The sequence below is a fragment of the Natator depressus genome, chromosome 6 (assembly GCF_965152275.1).
Source record: "Natator depressus isolate rNatDep1 chromosome 6, rNatDep2.hap1, whole genome shotgun sequence".
Classification (NCBI taxonomy): domain Eukaryota; kingdom Metazoa; phylum Chordata; order Testudines; family Cheloniidae; genus Natator; species Natator depressus.
Window position 1 is genome coordinate 30,997,298 of NC_134239.1, and position 20,345 is coordinate 31,017,642.

At 38.6% G+C, this 20,345-nt stretch overlaps 1 protein-coding gene across 8 annotated transcripts in view; it reads left to right on the forward strand.

Annotated features, from left to right (window-relative positions):
- The window catches only part of SOX6 (SRY-box transcription factor 6), a 469,848-nt gene that overhangs the window by 202,800 nt on the left and 246,703 nt on the right, over positions 1-20,345 (forward strand). For all 8 annotated transcript variants that reach the window (XM_074954950.1, XM_074954952.1, XM_074954946.1 and 5 more), the window contains one exon: positions 9,268-9,478. In XM_074954950.1, coding sequence (XP_074811051.1) covers positions 9,268-9,478 — 211 coding nt within the window. The remainder of the gene's footprint in view (positions 1-9,267; positions 9,479-20,345) is intronic.

The window sequence follows — 20,345 nt, forward strand, 5'->3', positions numbered from 1 at the left end:
AAAAACTGAAACCAAAAACCATTTGGTTTTTGAAAAACAAAAACGTTCCCGAAAAATGTTTTCATTTTTAAAAATAAAAAACTTGGAAATTTCAACTAAAGTGAAAAATTTCCATGAAAATTTCATGGACCAAGTTATTGTTCCCTGAGCACAGGCTACAGCAGATATGCCTTTTCCAACCAGACAAAAATAAGAGGTGTATAGCAGGCAGTTGGACTTTTGTCATTGACAACAGAGGGAGCAGGATCAAGGCTCAGTATCTACTTTGTCTATTAAAACCCAGCATTTTTAAGCACAGGTCAATGGCTTGTCTCCACTGGGCCGTAAGTAGTTGAATTTCAGTGGTTGAGACTGGATCTCTGTCTTTCTAGGTTGCTTGACAATAGAATTTCAAGTACAGTCAACCCTGCAATTGATAATTTAAAAACATACATAAAACTGAAAAAAAAAAAACCCCAAAAAACAAACAAACAAACCCCCACCACCATCCAGGGAAAAACTGTTTAAAAATACAAAGACTTGCTTAGGGTATTACAATTTATTATGCACCTCTTTATCATAAGCCATCTGCCAATTTTACTGATCCTGTTATTAAGAGTTTGTCCTGAAATGTCACCTTTTTTGGGTGATTTTTAGATAATGAACAGGCTGTGATTCAGGATCAGAAAAATTCTGCACTTCTTCTATAGTCTGATATAAGCATGTATAATTCCTTTATTATTAACTAGTAATAATGTGTGAGTGGGAGGATTTTATTAAAAGCCTAGTGAGCATTCTCTACCAGATCTCAGCTTAGGTTAAAGTGAGAAGAAAAAGTGGATTTTGCTATATTATTTGTAGTAAATGATACTTTTACCAGGAGTAGTTTGAATCACATTTACCATTTTACATCTGTGGGTTTTTCTCAACTCTCTCTTCCCATTAGAAGGGAAATATGATTCTCAGCCAGAGGAAATAATATTTTACTATTGTAGGTTTATGAAGATTTTAATATTGTTTTCCTATTTCTTGATTTGGAATTGAATTAATATTAATGCAGTAGTTAATAATGTAGGCTCATTCTGCCAGATTTTCATAATATTTGGTTGCTAAAGTGCACTCTGAATAAAATCCACCATTTTTGCATAGACTGCAAGTTTGCTATTTAGCATTTTTTCCACTATTTTGTCTTTTTACCCAACCTTGAAATCCTTATTCACTGAAATCAGTTAGTGTTTTACCTTGGAAAATAAACTTTCAAAGAGAGTGACCTGAATTAAAGATACTATTTCCAGCTTAGTCATAAACATCTAATTTACGGTAAAAGAACCATTTTTTTTTAAATTTGAGCGTGTTTACAGTGGTATCAATTGACTAGTTTGCTGAGCAGCTTGAATACTGCCTGTATTTCGTCATCAGACTATGTCTGAATATCTTCAGTTGATACTCACATAAGAACAGCCATATTGGGTCAGACCAAAGGTCCATCAAGCCCAGTATCCTGTCCTCCTGACTGTGGCCAATGCCAGATGCTTCAGAGGGAATGAATAGAGCAGGTAATCATCAAGTGATTCATCCCCTGTCACCCATTCCCAGCTTCTCGCATTCTTTTGTCCATCCCCCTATCATAAGTTACTCTCATCAGTATTGACAGAAATTGAACTGAACTAGGAATTCTCATGAGCACTGTAGATCTGCCTTGCTCTGCTAGGCCTGTCCAGTGGGCAACATTTGAGTTGATTCTGACTCAGCATTTTTCTTTTTGTTCCCCCCACCATTTCTTCCAGCCTATATGGAAAAAGAAAAGATCCCCTTGCGTGGCACCCTTTCTTTTCTCTCCTTGGGACACGTGTTGGGGAAATAAAGACACTCCTTACCACACAGGAAGATCAAGCTTGCTAGCCAGAAAAGGGTAGGATCTCCTCCCCTACAGAACTCTCTGTAGCTTCAAGGGAACCAGTTTCCCCTTTTCCTCTTATGGGGTGAGGAACAGTGGCCTTCTACACACTTACCTTCCGAATTTCTACTAAAGGCTCATTATGCTCTTTAAGTAAAATTGATTGAGACATTGAGGAGAAAAAAATGAAAAGACACTCAATTTTTAAACATCCAACAGGTGGGAATCCTTTGGGAACTTGCTCCTTAGCTGAGCAAATAATAAATCATTACTCTAGTGGGAACTCCCTTTCAAATAGCAGATCTCACAGGTGGGTCATTGTCTCAGTGAAAATGTCTTTGAAAGGCCTTCCTTGGCCCATTGTTTCTCCCACTGTCTAGTTTATTTCTTTACTTGAGATCAGCTTGTTCTTCTAATTGGAATGCACGCAATGCAGTCAGTTGCAGATACACAGGATATGCTAATGGGATAGCTATAAAATGTCTTTTGTACCTTTTTCCTTTTTAACTTTGACATCTTTCTTATTGGTAGGTTCTTTCAGAAATTATTGTCCCAAATGCATAGCCATTTAGATTTTTCTGACATAGTTCTGCTATTATTAGATAAGGTATTTACACTGGACTGGCCTTCAGTCTTTCCATTTGCCCATTTAATCCCTTGAATACCTTTCAGCTCGTGCAGTTTTCCTGTTGACTCCTCAGCTATTCTGTTTCCTATTGCTAATTTCAGAGGCAAATGAGTTTCGGGAACTCATCCTTGGGGGCGGGAGGTGTCTTTAAAGTGCCAGTTCGGTTTTGGAACTGTGAATGGGGAAGTCCTTATGTTGATCCCAATGCTGGGGATTCCAGAGCCATCAAGTCCCGGGAACACAGGTTTTTATTCCTCTCAGGATTTTCTCCTAAAGTGGTTTATTGTAAATTACTACTTGAACCAACCCAATTTCATGCTCACAGGTTATCACTTCTTCTCTACCCAGTAAATATATATGTTTTCACAGGAGCAAATTCTGTCCCTTCCCCTTTGTGGGGATGTAGGTTTGTGGGCAAAGTGCAAACATTGTGGTTCCGCATGCTGTTCAGTTGTGGTAGGATTTGGAGACATTAGCATATATAGGCTTCAACCTTTGCATCCCAGGGAACATCTGTGCTGGACTCATTCCGTGAATGCCATCAAGGTGGGACAGGGTGTTAGGTGCTAGAACTCTGTTATTTCTGCTTACTCTATAGATTAGGTGAGTCTATTATCTCCAGCTTAGAGGTATAAATAAAGTTAGCATCCTTCTCTGAAGGCCTGGTGCAAAACCCATTGAAGTCAACAGAATGACTCCTAAGGACTTCAGTGGGCTTTGGGTCAGAAAGAATTAGGACGGACTGAGAAGCTCTGCAGGGAAAAAGCCAAGCTCTGGGAGTAGGTTTAGGCTGAGACTTATGCTTTGCTTTTTGTTGCTGTTAAGAACATAAGAATGGCCATACAGGGTCAGACTAATGGTCCATCTATCCCAGAATTCTATATTCCGACAGTGGCCAGTGCCAGATGCTTCAGAAGGAATGAACAGAACAGGGCAATTTATTGAGTGATCTGTTCCCTGTCATCCAGTCAGATGACAGTCAGAGGTATCGGGACCACTGGAACATAGGGTTGCATCCCTGACCATCTTGGCTAATAGCCATTGATGGAGCTATCCTTCGTGAGTTTATTGAATTCTTTTTTGAACCCAGTTATGTTTTTACTGTTATACTGATGTTTAAGTTAACAATAAAAGCAAACCCCAAGAAGATGGTACATTTTAAGCACTAACCCAATATATGTGTGCTGCGTAGAGAGAGACTGTGTGGATGGCTGCTCAGAAGGGATTTGGGGACTAAGAGAGGTGTTGCAATTTTGCAAATGCACCAGCTGGATTCCCAGTCCTTGAAGATGGAGCACGTCTGCAGGCCTACTGCAGCTCTGGTGCTTCAGCAGTGGCCATGGAGCATTGGCCTTTGGGCAATAATTCCCCTCCCTCCTACATTGCTGTAGTCTTTCCTAGCACATGGCTCAGTCATTTGGGCAATGTGCTGTGAAGAGGATTTGACTCACAGGTAGCAGGGCCTATTTTCCAAAGGATTGGATAACACTGAAACATCCATTATCCTCTATGATCTATTATTAACCTTAAGCATATTTTTCCTCTTTGCTTCTTTAGAAGAATGTCCTTTTAAATGGCTAATTTTCAAAAATGATGTTATAAAAGAAACATAATTTAGGAGCTCAAGTTTTTCAATGGAAAAAACATCAAAAGATGCTTTCTGGAAAAAATTTTTTTAGGAAGTGTAACATTTTTAATGCCATTGGCGAAGGTCTGAACTTTTCTGCATAAGAAAATCATCATCTTTCGCAACAAACCACATGGCACCATGACCATCTAAACTCCAAATGTTGTGTATGACACTGTGTTATATAGTTGTTCCTGTCATGAATAACACTGGATCAGGCAAAACATTCATTCAGATCCAGTAGATTGAAAAATAGGGGTAGAGAATTAGACACGTCACCTTTCCTTGAATTTGATCTTGGCATGACTTCTGCCATTGCTGCTGCTGTTATGGTGCTTAGTTTTCTATGTTGGTGAATGTCACTAATCACCACTAGGGGTGGCTCCTCCTTGGCACTCTGGGGATTGGGTCTGTTGTCTCGCTGTGTTGTTCTGTGGGTCCTTTCTTGCTCCTCAGGACCTGCAGCACCATGTCTTTGTGATTTAGCCCTCTGGCCAACTCACAATAGTCCTCCCCTTCTGAGGTTCCATCAAACTCCTCTACAGCATCCCTAACAGTGTTTAAGTCCACTGCCCTGGCTGAGTCACTCCCTCAGTGACTGGGATGAATGGTCCCGGACATGCTTCATGATCATTGCCCCAACTACGTCACTTGTTCAGTGGCTGATAGGGGAACCAAGGTCCACCCTCTGCTCTGGGTTCCAGTCCAGGGCCATGTCTGTGGCAGCATATGAGGGTTAAATCGTCCCTCTGGCCTACATTAACCCTTTCAGGGTGAGTGTGGGGAGCACACCCCATAACAGTGAACGAATGCATTTTCAGAATAGCTATCAAATATTCCCTCCTTTGTAGAAGATGGTAATAATGCCATGATGAACATATATTACATTGGTAGATGGTGATTTGGCATCACCATCTTCTTGGTCATCAGTAGACCTTGCCCTACTTGTTCGTTGTTTGTATTGTTCATTCTGCAGCTTTGCACAGCCACTTCTTAATCCTATTAAGGCTGGAGCAGGGTTTTATGTCTGCCATTATTAATTTGTCTAGTCACCTTTTTCTTCAGACTTCTATTTCACTGGGGACACTTCACAGCAAATATTCTACTTTGTACTACTTCAGCTCCAAGGGTAGTAAGGATACTATTGTTGTGAATGGTGTGCATTTGCAGTGGCATTAGGGGAATGGTTCTCAATAGTACTAATACATTTTCTATCAAGCCTTGAGTATATTACTATTATTAGTATTATTTTATTGTAAGTATAGTACTTGAAACTTACAGAGTTTCTAGACATATTCCTTTCCCCAGACTGTTCACAATCTTATCTAGATAAAATCAACAAAATTAAGACACAGAGCAATAATTTGGGGAAGTAGAGGGCCTGGGTAATTTTTGGTGCAGAGGTTTTAAGAGGGAGATTTGAGAATCCAGTCTTATATCCATTTCAGTGAATGGTACTAAGAGAAAATGAGAGCAGAGATGCAGATGAGGGCCTTGGGCAGTAGACTGAGGAGTTGAGTTTAATACAGCAAGAGAAGAAGCCAATTAAGGGATTCAAAGGTGGGCAACATGGTGAGAGCAACAAAAGGAAGAAATTAGCAGGAGCTCTTTGGTGCTTAGTTTTTAGCTTCTTTGAAAAATACTGATTTCTTCCCATTGCCAAGAAAGATGCCGGATTTATTTCTGACATGGCATATACTTTTCATTGTCTAAGTTATGCAAATACCCCATTTGATGTACACAATCCCAATACTCATACATATCAGTATAGATGACTATTTTTATCTTAAAATTCATTTGTTTGTTCATTCTTATCTGTTTAAGTCTGTAAAGTTACTTCCAGTTATGTATATCAGAAGTATTCTAATCTTTGTTCGGTAAGAAAATGATATGACCTAAAGACTGAAGGAGCAATACATGAGCGTCCATGTATGCATTATCATATGGTCAGTGTAATTATGTGTATTCATTTGATTTTCTCTGTTCCTTTGAATCTGAAGATAGAAGGAAATTTGGGTGAAAGTGATCATAAAACGATAGATTTCATGATTCTAAGGAAAGGAAGGAGGGAAAGCAGTAGAATAAGGACAATGGACTTAAAAAAAGTAGTTTTTAACAAACTCAGAGAACTGGTAGGTAAGGTCCCATGAGAAGAAAATCTAAGGGAAAAGGGAGTTCAGGAGAACTGGCGGTTTCTGAAAGAGAAAATATTAAAGGCACAACTGCAAACTACCCCAGTGCAAAGCAAAGACAGGAAGACTAGTAAGAGGCCAATAGGGTTCCATGAAGAGCTCTGTAATGACCTGAAAATCAAAGAAGAATTATACAGACAGTGGAAACGAATTGCAAAGGATGAATACAAAATAATAGCACAAACGTGTAAGGACAAAATCAGAAGGGTGAAGGCAGAAAATGAGTTACACCTAGCAAGGGATATAAAAGGCAATAAGAAAAGGTTTTATCAATACATTAGGCCCAAGAGAAATATGAAAGATAGTGTAGGTCCTCTATTTAGTGGGGAAAGGGAGCTAACAACAGATGACATGAAGAAAGCTGAGATGTTTAATGCATATTTTACTTCAAGCATCAGTATAAAAATTAATTGTGACCAGATGCTTAACAGAATTAATATTAACAACGGGGGGAAGGGAGTACAAGCCAGAATAGGGAAAGAACAGGTTAAAGCCAACATGAATTTGTCAAGTACAAGTCATGCCAAACCAACCTAATTTCCTTCTTGGGACAGGGTTGCGGGTCTAGTGGATGGGGGGAAGCAGTAGACGTGATATGTCTTGATTTTAGCAAGGCTTTTGACACAGTCCCATATGATATTTTCGTAAGAAAACTAGGGAAGTGTGGTCTAGATTAAATTACTGTTAGGTGGGTTCATAACTGGTTGAAAGTTTGTAGTCGGAGTAATTATCAGTGTGCTATTGTGAAACTAGGAGGATATAACTAGTGGGGTCACGAAGAGGTCTTTCCTGGGTGCGGTAATTTTCAACATTTTCATTAATGGAGTGGAGAGTTTGGTTATAAAATTTGCATATGACACCAAGATGGGTGGAGTTGCAAGCACTTTGAAGGACCGGGTTAGAATTGAAAGTGACCTTGAAAAATTGGAGAATTGGTCTGAAATCAAGAAGATGAAATTCAGTAATGACAAGTGCAAAGTACTGTGCTTAAGAAAAAAAATCAAATGCACAAATACAAAATTATGAATGACTGGTTAAGTGGTAGTATTGTGGAAATTATAGTGAATCACAAATTAAATAAGAGTCAACAATGAGATGCAATTACAAAAAAGACTAATATCATTCTGGGGTATATAACAAGAATGTCATATGTAAGACATGGCAGGTAATTGTCTTGCTCTGTTTGGTACCAGTGACATCTCAGTTGGAATATTCTGTCCACTTTTGGGTGCCACACTTTAAGAAAGATGTGGACAAATTGGAGAGAGTCCAGAGGACAGCAATACAAATAATAAAAGTTTTAGAAAACCTCACCTATAAGGAAAGGTTAATTGACCAAAAAAAAAAAAAAAAAGAGTGAGGAGTGACATAAGTCTTGAAATACGTTAAGGGCTGTTGTCAAGGTTCCTTCCCCACTCTGAACCCTAGGGTACAGATGTGGGGACCTGCATGAAAACCCCCTAAGCTTATTTTTACCAGCTTAGGTTAAAACTTCCCCAAGGTACAAACTATTTTACCTTTTTTGTCCTTGGACTTTATTTTGCTGCCACCACCAAGCGTCTAACAAATATATAATCGGGAAAGAGCCCACTTGGAAATGTCTTTCCCCCCCAAATCCTCCCCAAACCCTACACCCCTTTCCTGGGGAAAGCTTGATAAAAATCCTCACCAATCAGATTCAAAACATAGAGAATCCCTCTAGGCAAAACCTTAAGTTACAAAAAGACACAAAAACAGGAATATACATTCCATTCAGCACAGCTTATTTTCTCAGCCATTTAAACAAAACAGAATCTAACGCATATCTAGCTAGATTACTTACTAAGTTCTAAGACTCCATTCCTTTCTGTTCCCGGCAAAAGCATCACACAGACAGAGAGAACCTTTGTTTCTCCCTCCCCCTCCAGCTTTGAAAGTATCTTGTCTCCTCATTGGTCATTTTGGTCAGGTGCCAGCGAGGTTATCCTAGCTTCTTAACCCTTTACAGGTGAAAGGGTTATTCCTCTGGCCAGGAGGGATTTTAAAGGTGTTTACCCTTCCCTTTATATTTATGACAGCTGTGATAAAGAGAATGGTAATCAATTGTTCTCCATGTCCAGTGAAGATAGGACAAGTAGTGATGGACTTAAGCTGCAGCAAGGGAGATGTAGGTTAGATATTAGGAAAAACTTTCAAACTATAAGGACAGTTAAGAACTGTAAGAGGCTTCCAAGGGAGATTGTGGAATGTGTCATTCGAGGTTATTAAGAACAGGTTATACAAACACTTGTCAGAGGTGGTCTAGGTATACTTGGTCCTGCCTCAGCCTGAGTGGCTAGACAAGATGACCTTTTGAAGTTCCTTCCAGCTCTATATTTTTATGAATTGGCTTCCTCTTTTGAAGTTGTGGAGCTATGCTGCTTTACACCTGCTGAAGATGTGGCCCAATGTTTTTAATTTTGATCTCTCTTGTGCTTTCTTCATTGATACTAAATGTAAGGGATCAACATGCAAATTGCGCAAACCAGGAGAAGACTCCAGAGGAATTAAAGCATTCATTGAAACAAATTGCAATAGATCATTTCTCACAAAAAAATTAATCTGTCATTCTTTGAGTAGGAAATATTCTGTATCTTAAGAGGGACGTGTGAAAGCTGAGTCTCATGGACAAGGAAGGCCTTAAGTAAGAGGGGGGGCCATGATCAAACATTGTAACTGAGGCAACTAAACTTCTATAAGACCACCACCTTCCTTAAATTGCATTTTGCCCTGGGGAACTGGGGGATCCCTGCAGGTGCATGGGTAATAGGACCATTCCTTAGCATGGAATTTAGAGACAGTTGTCTAATTTACTGTTGTAAACAGCTCACTGTAATATTTTTATACCTTCACTTGTCATCTAATCCAAATGTTGCAGAAACAAGTGGAATAGTTTGTGTTTTCATGTGATGTTGTTTCTTTGCAGGAGTCAGAGAGTAATAAGTTATGTTCCCTATATTCCTTCCGGAATACCTCTACCTCACCACACAAGCCCGACGAAGGAGGTCGCGATCGCAATGAGCTAATGACCAGTGTTAATTTTGGAACTCCAGAACGCCGCAAAGGAAGCCTTGCCGATGTGGTGGACACACTGAAACAGAAGAAACTAGAGGAAATGACCAGGACTGAACAAGAAGGTATGTGCGGGCTAAGACTATTGTAATATATTTTTTCTGACAGATTCTATGCCTTAAAGAATGTGTGGGGTATCAAGAGCCAGAGAAGTGCATAATTGGCAATAACTGGGAAAAAGTTATTCACAGTTACTATGGCAATGGCAGTTTGTGATCCATTAGGCATGTTAGACAGATATCTCTGTTTTCTAAAACTTTCTGAATTTTAGGTGATGCCTATGAGTCAAAGCAAAGATTTAAGCTTAGGTGATGCCTTAGCTTATTTAAAAAATCATGATGAATTTCTAGCTGCTCTCATCATGTTCATGGATATGTTTCAGTAATTTTTTTCTCCTTTTAAGAGAAAAATATTTGTTTTAAACAACAGAAGTGCAGAAGAACATTAGTTATTTAATTCTATCTCAGTAATTGTCATCTTTCTTCACTTTATTCATAACAACTTTTGCATCTAGGAAGGTAGGCAACTGTTGTAAGGGTAAGGAGGAGCTAGCTCTGACCTGTGATCCAGATCTGTGGCTCAAGAAATGCATTTTATAAAACATATGTGCATATGTGAAAAGGAAATACAAAAATAGGGATAAATCATGAGGCAATGAATCACCTTATATTCAGTCTTAGTCTGAATAATCCTCTGTGACTTAAATGAGAGTCTTGACTGAATAAGGACTAAATAGAATTGGGAAAGTGAGTTCATCCTTCTAGATCTGCACATGGATGGATTCTACACAGAGATCTTCACGTTTCATGTGTAGTGAAGCCTCAGCAGCCTCTGTGGCACCATCTTCCCAGTCCCTGAGCCCATGGGGAGACCTGCATAGCATCTGTATTAAAGAAGAGGTGGTTGGTATGTATGTCAGAGTGAGGGCGGGTTAGAGCAGCGGGTGCTCATAACCTAATATCCCTTCACCTAGACTCCAGTGGAGAAGCCAGAGTTCTATGTCCTTAGGCTTTTCCTATTCTGCCTCCATGCCATGGAATTCCTGCTTAGGGAGTGTTCTGGCAAAACAACAACAAACTTTCAGGGAGTCAGAGGATTCTGAAGTAGACATCGTTATGTTTCTGCAGTGGGACAAGTCCTGCCCCCTGCAATGAAAAATCTGGGGAAAAAACATGCGAGAGAAGGACACTTGCAGAGTCTTCCATCTCCCCCATCAATTAGTGGGTATTTCAGGAATAAGGGGGCTATAACATCCTGGAGTTGAGGATTTGGCTCACAGGCTTTTAAGGGTATGCGGTGAGATCTTCAGGCTCTGTGTAGCAAAGTAGAAATCCATTAAAACTGAAACAACCTATTTCAATATGGGAAAATATGCAGGGAGGTAGATTTATGAAGGTTTCTACATTTCTTGGCATCGTTTTTAAATGACAAGCACATAGTTAACTGTGTTCTAAAGGTGTCATTTCCTAAGCTGGAGAAGCGTCTCCAAAGAATGTCCCAGATTTTTGAGAACCATCTGTCTGTTTTCAGCTGTAAAGATCATTCTTTTAAAAATTATCTCTTAAGTTTGATGGCTAGACAAGGAAACTATTTTAAATTTTACTTTGGCAAAATCATTTTTTACAGTCAGTTAACAGTTGTTCTGCACTCCATGCTAATCAAAGGCTTCTTGGCTCATACTTGCTGCTGGAATTTGAAGTTGTTGTTGATCATAGTGACACCACCGCTAAGACTTTTCCAAAAGTACATTGTGTGGAGTGTAAAAGCAAATGTGCATAGTTTATTTACAGTTAATATTTTAATGTGATGGGTTAAGCACTTTAACTTCTCTTCCTACTAATTCTGGTGTCTTTTCTATCCTCACTCTTTATTAGTATATACTAGAGTTGGTTTCATCTAGACAGGTACTTTATACAAAAAAAAGACAACTTTTTACTGAATGTAAGAGTTCTCCATGCTCCACATTCCCATGAGGAAGAGTGTTTGCATGATTTATAATATCTTGCTTTCTGAGGAACAGCTAGCTCTGAAGCACTGTTCATTTTAATGCCTCTTTATTTTGGCACAAAAGTAGCGGACCACATCTTCATGTTAAATTATTTTCATGTTTTGCCCAGCTACTTTTACAGAGAAAGGTCACTTGACTATTGCAAGAAATAATTGTTAGGCATCAATTTGTACTATTTTTTAATCAGTGACTATGGAAAATTAATTTTCAGCAAATATTTGCAGTTGTGCAATGTATCATGCTCCAAAATTTCAGATATTGTCAATTTTTATATTGGGTAGAAATAGATTGTAATTGTGGCAGATTTGGGTACCTGTGCATGTGAAATAGCAAAATGCTGAATAGACCTGCTTCAGTGTTTACCTGAAAAACGTATGGGTAATGCAAAATGGCGATCCACAACTTTTGTTTGAGCTGAATAAAATAAACATTTAAAAACTAGTTTCAATTAAATGTTTTAAGGCTGTGATTTTGCAGTTGACTATGTATGGGCAGACCCTGTGTTTGTATTGAATCAGTTGCAGGAATGAGACATAGGCTAGTAAACACATTTTGTCCTGTAGCATACCCTTTCTTTTTAATGACCTAATAATTGCCTAAGTATAGCTGGGCCCAAGAGGTTTGTCCTTCAGCAAATAACCATCAAAATAGGCTTGTTTAGAGTCCACAGTTCTTCTGAAGATATACAGCCAGGGCTGCTGAAGAGTCCTCATACTAAGCCCTGATATAGTCATGATCTAGTTCAACAGTGTTCCTAGTCCAGAAAATTCAAAAGTTACTGTCTATTAATTACTAATTTTGGTAAATGAGGGTCATCATAATACAATAACTCAATGAATTTAATGGAGAGGAAGCATTAACTCCTACTGCATACTACTGTGTTAATTCTGTGGGGCTTTTCTTCTGTGTTTCTCAAAGGACTTTACAAACAAATTAAGTCTCTTATCACTCCAATGATGTAGGTAAATAGTCCTTTTTTACAGTTTTACGTGGAGGAAACTTAGTCATAGGAAGGTTATAGGCCCTTGTTCTACTTCCATTAAGTCAACAGACCAATTGGATTAGGTCCTAGATGGATATTGCCAGGTCATGCAGTGAGTCGGTAGTAGAGCTGGATATAAATCCAGAGCTCCAGATTTGCAGTCCCGTGCTGTGACCAGTAACACCCCCCATGTTTCCTTTAACTTCACAAAATTTCTGGTCTACCAGAGGAATATGGGCTAGGATTAGCGTGAACCTCCAATGCAAAGTGCTTCATAGTTGGGAGTGTGCTTTCAAATATAAAATGTCAGCCATCCCTGTATATGGTTCTTCTAGGCCCCACAACAACTCGTAATTGTGAGAAAATGAATATGAGTTTAAAGACTTTATCATGTCTAAATAAATATATTTAATCAGAGCCTTTGGCTTCTGAAAATAAGTTGTCTAATCAGAATTTCATTTGAGCAGCTGCGACCGAGGAAGTCAACAGGCATTGCCTAAGAGAATATGGCCCAGCTGGTTAAATTTGGTTGTTGTAGTGATTTAAATGGTCAAGTGCTGCTTGTAATCCAGGACCGTCTGTCTGCAAAGGAAAGAGTGAATGCTTCAGCATAATGTACAGCTGTTTTAATCTTTCTTTAATAATAGTGCTTCAGCCAGTATCATGCCTTGTGTATCACACTACAAACATAAGCACCTCATGCAGGACTAAACATATCTTAGGTCAGTTTCTTGAGTTACATGTAATTTGGAAAAAGACCATCACCTGCAAAACTCAAATAATAATGAGTTCCCAACCCAGTCCTTGTGCAGATTGTACATTAAAACAGCCTGTGACTTAATTTTTAATGATTTGGAAAGAGAATAGATGTGGTAGAATTTAAATATAAAAATAATAAAATTCTATTCAGTGTTTACAAGTCACTTAGCTGAGTACATAAAGACTTGCTGAAATGTGTTCTCGTGCGGTATAAGAGGTCAGAAATGAGACCAGATGTCTAATTTAACTGAGCCATATCAAACATTAAGAGTTTTGGATAGTTTCAATATACTAACTTATTTACATTTTCTATACAAGGAAATGCACTGGACAGTGTTTTGGGGAGGGCTTTTTGTTGATTTTCTTTAAAAAAAAAAAAAAGAGTGTCTTCCAGTGAAGAAGAAACATTCTTTCGTTTTAGTGTTCAGATGAAGGGTGTACATGTTTGGCACCCTGGTCAAACATATGTTTCCCCATTCCCCTCCACACGCCCTACCCTTCCAATAAGAGAAGTCACTTCCAAAACATTGCTTATTACTGCTCTTATGTGATATATTTCCATTGTCTGGTCTGCCTTCTTTGAGGCAAAGGTTCCAATCAGACATTCTGTTGTACCTCATCCTAAGCCTCTAAAAGTAATAATTACTAGCACACATCTTGTCTGTAGGTTGGAGGGCAGATTTCCCTTCAGAGTTGATACCAGTGCAACTCCATAAGTATGGAATGCTAGTATGGCCAGTCAGCTGGCACTCCTGAGCTGGAAACTGGACGTGTCATTTCTGCTAAGTGCTAAGCCCTCATTACTCAGGGCCTTGAGTCCTACTTCACTTTTGACCTTGATTCTGTGTGATATATACAGTATCATTTTTCAGCAAAGCTCAGTTCAAAATTCTAGGACAAGTTTTTTATAAACTGCTTCCCATTCTTGTTTCATCACTGAAGACCAGAGCTGGACATGCTAAAGTCAGAGATTTTTAATTACCATTCAGGGTAGAATTACATACCTCTATATAAATAGCGGTATATTACTGTATCCATCTCTACTATCTGTCATGTATGCAGGTGCTCTCACTCTCCCTAAATATATATGTATCATGGAGCTAACCATGCATACATGTCTAAATGTATATTAAATATATATTAAACACACGTTAATAGATAATATACATGTGTATATGTATGATAGAGATTGTAAATTACTAAAGCAATATATATGTAGATAATCAGTGTTTTTTCAACTCTCTTTCTTGACCCTTCATTTGCGGGTAAAAATTCAAGAGTTAATACTAAAATAACTAAGAGCAAAGCAAAACAAAACAAAAAGGTATTTGATAATAGGACTAAAGATGCATACAGAACAAAGTACATGGAAATGTGCGCAATTCACATTGATTTCATTGGGAGTTACACAAAGATATCTGACAATTCAGTGTGGTCTATAAGTGTGCTATTGCCGTTACATTTCAATTATAGGTTTATGAATCTACTCCGCTTGCAAAAACCGTATATATACCATACCATACCATACTGAATGAAAGAAATGTTTCAGTTCTACACTGTTTGTTCATCCTCCCACAGGTATTACCCCACGGGGGGGGGGGTAAGCCTAAGTTAATTGTATCCAATTTGCAAATGAATTCCAATCCAGCAGTTTCTCGCTGGAGTGATGGTGTCCCCTGAATAATTGCAACAAAGCCCGTTGCCAACTGTGCCCACATATCTATTCAGGGGACACCATCACAGGGCCTAATAACATCAGCCACACTATCAGAGGCTCGTTCACCTGCACATCCACCAATGTGATATATGCCATCATGTGCCAGCAATGCCCCTCTGCCATGTACATTGGTCAAACTGGACAGTCTCTACGTAAAAGAGTAAATGGACACAAATCAGATGTCAAGAATTATAACATTCATAAACCAGTCGGAGAACACTTCAATCTCTCTGGTCACGCGATTACAGACATGAAAGTCGCTATTTTACAACAAAAAAACTTCAAATCCAGACTCCAGCGAGAAACTGCTGAATTGGAATTCATTTTCAAATTGGATACAATTAACTTAGGCTTGAATAGAGACTGGGAGTGGCTTAGTCATTATGCAAGGTAGCCTATTTCCCCTTGTTTTTTCCTCCCCCCCCCCCCAGACGTTCTTGTTAAACCCTGGATTTGTGCTGGAAATGGTCCACCTTGATTATCATACACAATGTAAGGACAGTGGTCACTTTGGATAAGCTATTACCAGCAGGAGAGTGAGTTTGTGTGTGTGTGGGGAGGGGGGGGTGAGAAAACCTGGATTTGTGTTGGAAATGGCCCACCTTGATTATCATACACATTGTAAGGAGAGTGGTCACTTTAGATAAGCTATTACCAGCAGGAGAGTGGGGTGGGAGGAGGTATTTTTTCATGCTTTGTGTGTATATAATAACATCTTCTACACTTTCCACAGTATGCATCTGATGAAGTGAGCTGTAGCTCACGAAAGCTTATGCTCAAATAAATTGGTTAGTCTCTAAGGTGCCACAAGTACTCCTTTTCTTTTTGCGAATACAGACTAACACGGCTGTTACTCTGAAACCAGCTACTTGTAGACAACCATCATTTCCCCCCCCCCCGCCCCTTTGGAAATTCTGGTGAGTGAGTAGATGGTATTCTTTTTTTTCCTGAGTTAATATTAAACTCTTATCCCAGCATAGTGTTAGAGGACATAGTGCTCAAGGAGATTTTATCTTTTGGATGAGACAAAGAATTGAGTTTCTAGCTACATGTGGGCATTGAATATGTCCTTGAACTTTTCTAAAGAGTAATGGCTGGATTTAATTCCAGTTGGACAGTTATGTCTCTGCCATGTTCCCACCCCCAATGTTTCCATTGAATAAGGCCACATTCTTGTCTGTCCTAAAATATTTGGCATTTATTAAATAGATATGCATTATATATTCTTCATGGGTTCTGGATGGTTACAGATATATTTTATATTTGAACAGTTTTTTTCATAGTTTTACTATAGTTTGAAGTTAGGATTATCCAAAGTGATAGGAATTAATTGTTTTGTGGTAGCTCCTGGAAGCCCCAACCAAGGTTTGGGGGGCCACATTGTGCTAGGTACAGTTCACATATACTGAACAATTTGCTATATATCAGTCATATACTACCTGCCCTGTTCTCCATGAATTTTCACAAATACTTGCTGGTAATAGAGGGAGGGCCTGATCCTATGCCCATGAAAGTCAGTGGTAAAGTTCCCATTGTCTAAAATGGTGCACGATCATCCCCAAAAATTTGTGAGCAAATTCCCATCAATTCACAGATGGTCATGTATTCGTCAACATTTGTACATAGTCTCTTACCTGCTTTTTATCAACAGCTGTATTGTCATGGTTTTTCTGTATTTACTAACAGTTCTTTATTTCAAAAGGAATAAAGCACTTCAGTAACTCAGTCTTTATACAATCACAGCTGATTTGTACTTTCTTCTATTGAATGAGCCTCTTCTCTTTCTAGCATTCCTTTTTTGCCCGGTGTGTTAGATTTGTAGAGGCCTTTCTTGTTCCTCTTTTTATTACTATTATTTATGATTTTTTTCTGGTAGTGCCTCTGGAACAATCAAAAACAGGACCTTGTTGTGCTAGACTGTCTCTGTGCCATAAAGTTCACTGTCTAAATAGACATGACAGACAAAGGGTAGGGCAAAGACATGGAGGACACTTCCCCCTTTCATTCTGTATTTGCATAGCTTACCTCTTTGCTGTATGCTGATTGACTGTCTCTAGTCCCCTGTGTTTTCCTCTGCATCTGTCCATTCCCCTTTGAGGTTCTTTTTTACCCTCAGATCTTTGTGTGGCCTCTCACAGTCACATTAGTCACTCATTTTCACTGCTTTTTCTTCCTTTATGAAGCAATTGTAGCTTGTTGTTCTGTATCTTAATTATAGTAGTTATGGGGGGCTCCAGCCTTGTTTCATACTTGTAGATTTTAAACGTTATTAGCCATACCTTTAAAGAAAGGGACATTATGTCCTATGAAACCATTTCTTAGTAGGCTGAATTCAAATAATTGAGGGACACTAGCAGAAAGCACCCAGTTATCTCAATTGGTTCCTTATTAGAAGTAGATCTAGAATGGCTTCTCCTCTGGTTGGGTTCTCTGCTTTTTGAATCAGGAATTAGTTTTCTGTTTTCTTTTTATTAGGACTCCCAACATTGCTGTCTTTCTTCAGTTAGCTTCTCTGAGCTCCAGCTATAGACTGCCTTGTAGGCAGGAATGGATTAAACTGACCTGAACCTGGATCCTCCAAATGTCAGCACCTCCTGAGCATATCCAACCAGCTCCTCCCCAGTGATACTTCCTCTCTTAGCCTCCTTGAATCTTCTTCTCCATCCCTGTGCCTCTAGTTTCCACCTTCTGTCTTTGCCTGCAACTTCATTAAACCTCTTTCCCTCAGGCCCCACCAGTGGAAAGAGAGAATTTTACATTTTTGACTACATGATAAAATGTCTCAGCTTTTCTATCAAATACTATTTCATCTGTTTGTTGCAGTACACTCCCCTACATTTCTGATGCTTTTTAGGAATCATTTATTCTGTGACCTACCTACCTATGCAATATTTGAATCAAAGACCTATTAGTTACATTATAAGCACCGTAAGAGCAAATAAGAAAATGGAAGGAGCGGTCTAAACAGCCTGCTCTTCCCTTATGAGAATCATAAGAGCAAATCCAGTGTAAATGGATACAAATGAAAGAAAATCAGGCTCCCTGGCTAAGAACATGATTGAGGTAACAGCTATAAAAACATGCAAAGCTGCTTCAGTTGTGTGGACTCGGTAGCAGATAACTAAATTCAAACTTCACTGCAGTTTCTAATGTACTGTGAAGCTAACAATATTATGATCAGAAAATGTTTTAAGATAGGAACTGAAGTACATGCCGTAGTCAGGTTTTGATTTAGCAAATTAATATTACGGGCCAAATTGAAACCTGTCTTTTTTACAATTATCAGCTTTAATATAAAAATCTCTAAAGAAAATATTTATGTTCTTTTGATGGCTTCAGCACCATGTACATCAACCTTTATGCAAGTGAATTTTCAAGTTCTTTAGGTGAACAACCTCTGGTTTCTTTCATGACGAACTTTAGTTTTAGTTAGTCCGATTTGCTCTGGCATTCCTGCTGTTTTGTAACAGGGCCTAAAAGTGCTTTAAGTGCTTGTGACTGTGGTAATGAATGAAAATATCTTTCCAGCACTGAGAGTATTGCATTAGACTGAATAGTCACCTTACTCGTAAAAGCACTATTACAGCGGGGCAGCTGTAAGTAAGGATAACGATTTGTGTCCACTGCTTATTTACTGAAAATTGTAAATGTATTATTTATTGAGAGCTCTCCAGACAGTGCTTGTCAGAATAAAAATGTCACCTCTGAGCAAAATGTTATAATACATAACAAAAATGCTAGGCGTGCACTTTAGAGACACAACTAATTAGATCTGCTTTTCTTAAAGAAACGACAGTAAAAATGCTCAGTGTTGTGTACCTTTAAAATGCTGATATATTCCTTATTTTCCTATACAGTATTTGGTTTGGATACCTTATCATTACTTAAAAATAATGTTGACAACTTTATAATGTTGCTACGTGAAATACAGAGGCATTTGCCGCCTGGCTGAAGGAGGCAGCTACACAATCAGGCTGCCCATCTCAGCTTGCAGGGGGAGCATCTGCTCTCACCTCTGTGGTTTAGCCTGAAAATACAAGATGCCACTTCCTCCATGAGCGATGTTGGCTGGCAGGCTTGTGGAAAACCACCTCCAGTGTAAGCAACATAAAATTATTAAGATTAATCCTCAGCTGTGCTAATTAACCCCAAACAAATTTTACGTTAAGGAAACCATATCTATTCAACATCAGTGTTACTTTTGTTTACTATTAAAAGCCATTAAGCACTGGATGAAATCAGTTAATTCTTTTTATGTATTTTTATTTAGAAGATATTTTTAATGCTAGTTAAATATTTTTTGGAGATTGTTTCTCCTCCTGAGTGTTACAACATGAAGGATGTCAGGTTAAAAATATGTACTCTCATAGATTGTCTTCTTATGGGCGAGAGGAAATGTGGTTTTGAATTTCTCTCTGTAACAAGGAACAATTTAGTTCAGTTTAATAAAATTTAGATCACAGCTTGTTAACAGCATTTTTCTTCTTCAGAGTATATCAGTCAAATTCAGCCCTGCGATAAGAAAGCCTTTTACTTTAACAAAGTTATGTCCTTATACACGTGGATTCGGTTTGTCCATCTGTTGATCTTACAGCCCTTCACACTGAACTCTGGGCCTGATCCAGTTTTACTGAAGCCAATTGGAGCCTTGTTAGTGACTTCCGTAGGAGCAGGATCAAACCCTACATGAGCTCCTCTTAGATCTGTAATTCAAGTTCTGGCCCAACCTCTGTCTTCTCACGTCCCAGTTTATATTGTATTATTAGTGAACACATAGTAGGAATCAGAAACAAAACATAATCCAGTTTTCTGGGCTAAATTTTTCTATGCCACCTATACATGTTGTGATGAATCCTTTTAATTTTGGTATCGAGTTAGACAGCTTCCTTCGTTATGTGCTCATTGGCATACTGAACTCCAAGACATAACCAAAATGAAATGAGTTAATTTTTGTATCCAGTTAGACAGCTTCCTTCGTTATGTGCTCATTGGCATACTGAACTCCAAGACATAACCAAAATGAAATGAGTTAATAGACATGCATGTCAGAATCCTCCCTTTTTCTTTAATAACATAGCAGAGCAGCCACAGAGCAGTAGTTAAGAGAGATTCATGAAAAGGAGAGCATAATAGTTGTGGTTGATGCACTAGTGTAGGCAAATATTGCATAAACATCCCCAGACAGTTCTGCTAACATACCTCAGTCCTGACCAACAACAGCCATGCTATTCCAGTCTTGGTCTGCTCTTCAGCACAGACAGCCAATCATGCAAAGCCATGCCAAAATGTCCTGTTCTGCAGCATAACGTTCTGGAATTTATTAAATAACTGTTGTCTTTTATTAATCAGAGTGTATTTTTAGTTATATTTGGTTAAGTACCAAGAAGTTTCTGGGCATGGTGCCCTATATATAAACAATTATTTGCTTTCTTCTTTTTTATTGTTGTATTTATTATTAATGCTTTG